At 50.7% G+C, this 5,165-nt stretch overlaps 1 protein-coding gene across 1 annotated transcript in view; it reads right to left on the bottom strand.

The window, feature by feature from the left end:
* Positions 1 to 5,165, bottom strand: part of Pik3c2b (phosphatidylinositol-4-phosphate 3-kinase catalytic subunit type 2 beta) — a 60,675-nt gene that overhangs the window by 3,322 nt on the left and 52,188 nt on the right. Inside the window, exons 24-30 of the mRNA XM_029475574.1 lie at positions 4,880 to 5,049; positions 4,372 to 4,528; positions 3,967 to 4,076; positions 2,771 to 2,972; positions 2,243 to 2,367; positions 1,314 to 1,431; positions 242 to 504 (exon numbers count right to left, since the gene is read on the bottom strand). Of these exons, the coding sequence (XP_029331434.1) occupies positions 242 to 504; positions 1,314 to 1,431; positions 2,243 to 2,367; positions 2,771 to 2,972; positions 3,967 to 4,076; positions 4,372 to 4,528; positions 4,880 to 5,049 (1,145 nt within the window). The remainder of the gene's footprint in view (positions 1 to 241; positions 505 to 1,313; positions 1,432 to 2,242; positions 2,368 to 2,770; positions 2,973 to 3,966; positions 4,077 to 4,371; positions 4,529 to 4,879; positions 5,050 to 5,165) is intronic.

Raw genomic sequence — 5,165 nt, 5'->3', positions numbered from 1 at the left:
CTGGCTGTCCTGGCACTCACTTTGTAGACCAGGCTGGCCTCGAACTCAGAAATCCGCCTGCCTCTGCCTCCCAAGTGCTGGGATTAAAGGCGTGGGCCACCACGCCCGGCTCAGGCAGACATTTCTACTTCCTTCCTGAAGCCCTGCCCGGCCTGTCAGGTTTCTGATACTCAGGTGCTCTAGAATGCAATGTGGGATTGGGTAGGGATGAGTGTACCCTATCGGATAGGGTCATCACTACCTGAATAGCCGTCCCCAAGGGAACCCAACCGTAGAGCTGTGGACACCACAGCCTGGATGGAAAACCTGAGTCCTGGGCCAAGTAACCAACTGAACAGGAAAGAGGGTTGCCAAAGAGGTGGGGCTATGGTTTGGCAGGACTGCCACCAGGAAGGTGCTGTGCCACCAGGAAGGTGCTGTACCTGAGGACTTCGGAGCTGGGCTGGGGCCTGAAGCCTTCTCATCTCGGGGTAGGGGGTGGAAGAAAGTATACACCAGATCACACTGGAACAGACCAGAAAATCGGGCCACTCTTCAGTAAGACATGACCCAGGAAGGGTTAATCTTATTTACACACACACACAGACACAGACACACTTTTTTTTAAAGAAAAAAAAATAGCCGATGGTTGGATGGGCAGGGGAGCCAATTCGTATACTCTCAGCACTCAAAATGTAAAGGGTAGATTGTTATAAGTTCCAGGTTAGCCTAGTCTGCAAAGTGAGTTCTAGGCTAACCTGAGCTAAAGAGCAAGACCCCAAGCTGGACTGTGGTGGTGGCACAGGACTAATCCTAGCATCTAGGAAGCAGAGGCAGGTAGATCGAGGCCAGGCTGGTCTACAGAGTGAGTTCCGGGACAGCCAGGCCTCCCCAGAGAAACTCCGTCTCCAAAAATAAAAACTAGGAAACCTCATCTCAAAAGACAAAACAGACAAAGATAAGTAAATAAAAACATCCAGGCCACTTTGGGCCAAAAGCAGTCTACAGTACTGCACTTCTCTCTTCCCTATTTCCCCATTAACAGGCATGCACGGCTGGGGCGGGAGAAATCCCTGAGTTAGTTTGGGGCTGAAACACAAGCCTTTCTCTGGAGAATGTTTCTAACTAAGAAATGAAAGCAAAACCAAACAAAACCTAGGTCTGAGGCTAGACCCACCACAAACCAAACCTAGGTCTGAGGCTAGACCCACCATACACTGTGCTCTCTCATCTGCGGTAGAGCCAGGCACTGGTCATTCCTCAGCGTACAGACCCCTCATGTCTTCCCTAGGACTCAGACCTACTCCTCTCACACCCCACACCCACTCACTCACCTCAGCCACCTCGGGGGTTGCATGAATCAGGTGCCAGATGTAACCATTTAAGTCCTCCTTCCTCCTCTCAGCCACTGCCTCTCCCCGGGAGCGGCCAATCACAAACCGGCTGGGGAAGCTAGTGTGTGAGGCAGAAAACAGACATAGGGACACCAGTGAGTCTGAAGGCTTAGACATTCCATTTGTATCTCTAGTTACCTTGCTTCCCTGACTCCGACTAGACTCCCCAGTCTGTGCTCACATCTGTGCCTGGGTTGATCCAGCTCTATCTCTTTCTCTGTACACACACACACACACACACACACACACACACACACACCGGAAGCCAGGCCCCGAACTCTTTCCATCTTGCAAAACTGAGGCAGCACACTTGTTATACCTTGGCCACCAATTCTACATTCCGTCCCTAAGACTCCTGATTACTCTGGGGGACTCCAATAAACAGAATCATTTTCTGCCTGGCGTCTTTCATTTAGGCGCATGATGTAGCTATCAAAGGTCCTTTCCTTTCAATTATATATACATATTATATTATTATATATTAATTTCAATTATATATTATATGTTATTATATATTGCTATACTATAAATCATCATATATACATTGTATTATATATATTATATATACACAATACATTCTTTTGATATGTTATAAACCTCGAGTCACGTTCAGATCACCTAGTGCCCTGCTTTCAGCTCAGATGGCTTGCTTTCTGGCTGGTGCCCCCACGCTTTGTTTTCCAAGACTAGGGCAAGGCAGTTGGGATGTCTGGAGATACGAGCCAGCAGGGGGCGCTCCTGTTACCAAGCCCAACACCAGGCTGACAGATTCTCAGTTTGAAATGGTTCTTTCTCAAACAGCAGTCCTGCTATCACCCCCCACCCCAAACCTTTCAGCTCTGGCAGGACTGGGGGTGGGGTGGGGCTACCTGGGCAGGAAGGAAGAAGGGAAGAGCAGGCGCAGCTTATTGTGCAGTTCCTGGAACTCCTCGAATGTCCTCTGGATGTATGTCGCCTCGTGAGCATTCTCTCGCATCACCTTCACCACATATACCTGCAAAGGCCAAACTCAGAGTACTCCTGCCTGGCCCGCTACCAACTAGAGGGGAGTAGGAGTGCATGTGTTTGTGGGTGTGTGGGGTGTGTGTTACATGCCCGAAGGAAAGTCTCTAGTGGAGGTAAGAGGGTAGGCAGCACACAGGCAGGAACCTAAAAGCAGAGACTTCCTACCTGTGTCTCACCGGACACATGACTCACAGAATTACCAACCAGTTCAGCGCTCTGAGCCTACTTTAATGCAGGTCACATCAGCGAGGGAACTGGTCTGTCTGGGTTTACTCCCAGTGCAATGGCCTCAGTCAACTCCAGGGCCCACTGTGCAGGTGTGGAGGAAGAGTTAACTCTAAGAAGGCCGGTGGACAGGGAGCAACAGAGGGTCAGAGAGGAGAAACACTTACATAGCCCTTGCTGGGGTGGAAGATCTTCTCATGTCGGCAGAGGAAGACATCTCGGATGCGGCCAGAGCTCTTGAGAGTGTGTGTCCGGGGAGCGAAGGAGAGGGTCAGCCGGTCATCTGAGCCTGTGAACTTCATCTGAGCCAGGTTATGGATGAAAAAGTTGAGTTTCGTGGCTACGCTGCCCAGGCTGGACTCAATCAACCTGTTTGAGCATGGGAAACAGGGGATGCAGCCAGGGACCCAACCTGCCTTTGCCTTGACAGCTGCCCAAGCAGATATTGTAAATCCTGAGATTTCTTTTTTCTTTGAGGGAGGGGGACAGGATCTCACTGTGTAGCCTAGCTTCAAATTCATGGTGATCCTCCTGCCTCAACTTAAGTACCAGGATGACAGATGTGTGCTACCAAGCCCAGCCCTGAGTCCTAAAACAACCACCAGATCGAATTATCTTCCCAATGTAATAGTCTCAGAGCACCTGATTGACGCAATCACCTCATGTAGTTTATGTCTGTGAATCCTGAGTTCCTGTCCTTCCTGCCAAGGGACGAGGGAAACTTGGGACAGCACATGCCCACCTAGTACTATCAAATGGAATTCAAGGACCACACTAGGCACTGCTCAAAAACACTAAATTCTATGTGAGGTCTGGTGAAAGAGCCAGAGTCTGACCAAAAGAACGATTATAAACCTGATGTGGAGGTTCACCCCTTTAATCCCAGCAGAGGCAGGTGGATCTCAGAGTTCCTTCAAGACTAGCCTAGTTTTCAGAACAGGTTCCAGGACAGCCAGGGCTACACAGAAAAACTAAAACTAAAACCTTTTAATAAAATACAGCTTCCACCCTGACTCCTAGACAAAGTCTCTGGTTGGGACCTGGTAAAGAGACAAATAAGAGACAGGCAGTGGTGGCGCATGCCTTCAATCCCAGCACTTGGGAGGCAGAGGCAGACAGATCTCTGAGTCTGGGGCCATCCTGTTCTATAGAGTGAATTCCAGGACAGCCTGGGCTACTTATACATATTGGCCTCAGAATTCAGTCAGGAACAAAGTGGTTACCAAGGCAAAAATGGAGATAGCAGATCAAAGCCCTGGCCTTAACGTTTAGGCTAAGCCTGTCTCACTGCCCAGCCTGTTCCTGCCAAACTGGCAGGCTATGGACTACTTAGGTGGCAGTACTGGTTTGTGCTGCGTGTTACCTTGTGAAGTAGGTGGTGGCATTGGCCTCTGTGTCCTGAGGTCTCAGGGCATCATACACATACTTGAGGTCCTCCAGGTCTGAGAGCTCGGGGATTCCACAGGACAGCATCTGGAAGAGGAAAGGAGAGCACCCGGTAACAGCAGCCCAGCATCGCTTCCTCTCTGCCATAGGCCAGGGTTTTCTATACAAGCTGCCTGATTGGGGTTATAGGCAGATGCTGTGGCAGAGGGCCACAGAAATGGAGGGGCCAAAGTAAGAGGTCAGGCCCCACTGTCCCAGGGTCCTCTGGATGCCCTTAGGGAAGAAGTGGAGCTCCAGGAATCCTCTGGAACAACCCAGGGCAGCCTTGAAGATGGAGCCAGGTAATAAGAAAGAGGGCTCACAAAGAGATGGAGTTTCTCACCAGGCCTAGAAGGTTGAGGAAGAGGTGGGTGTGCTTGCGAATGAGGTTGTAGGCTTGGCAGCAAAGGTCAACAAAATCATGGAAGCGGCTGGAAGGCTTGTCACCCCCGTTGATGACATACGCCATGTCTGAGGTGAAGACAAATGGGGCACGGTCCCTGGGCCAAGGGGACACACAGGGTAGACGGTCAAAATGGAGAAGGGAGGTCACCTTGTAAGCTCCATCAATCGAGGTCTGCTTTCCTTCCCCTCACCATGTGTTCCGACCTGGGATCTAGTAGTACCTTCTCCCAGCTCCCCACTGGCTTGAAGCTTCCCATTGCTTTGCTTGGTCCCCAGTGAGGAAGAAGAGCCAATCTTTGCACTGCGCAAACTCGAGCTCCTTACCAGTCTTCTGGTCTCCAGAGCTGCTCAGCCCAGGGTCAGTGCCCTGAGGCCCAGCTGCTCCAGTCTCTGTCTTGTGTCCCAGCCCTGAACCACTCTGGCCCTCCACACAGGAAGCCACTTACCTCTTGATGTTACCAAACATCTGTGCATGACCCAGGAAGCGACCAAAATCTATATGGAACATGTGGCCCGTGGTCTTTAGCATGATGTTGTCATTGTGTCTGTCACAGATGCCCAAGATGTATGTAGCTACACAGCAGCCAGCACAAGAGTAGATGAAGTTCTCCACAGCCTGTGTAAGCGGAGGCAAGGTGGTGGAGCCACAGCCAGCTCTGACCTTCTTCTCTCGTGTGAACTCCAACGGCACCTGGCACCTGCCTGCTTACCTTCATCATATACCAAAGCATA

The sequence above is a fragment of the Mus caroli genome, chromosome 1 (assembly GCF_900094665.2).
Source record: "Mus caroli chromosome 1, CAROLI_EIJ_v1.1, whole genome shotgun sequence".
NCBI classification, from domain to species: Eukaryota; Metazoa; Chordata; class Mammalia; order Rodentia; family Muridae; genus Mus; species Mus caroli.
This window is presented reverse-complemented; position numbering and strand designations above follow the sequence as displayed.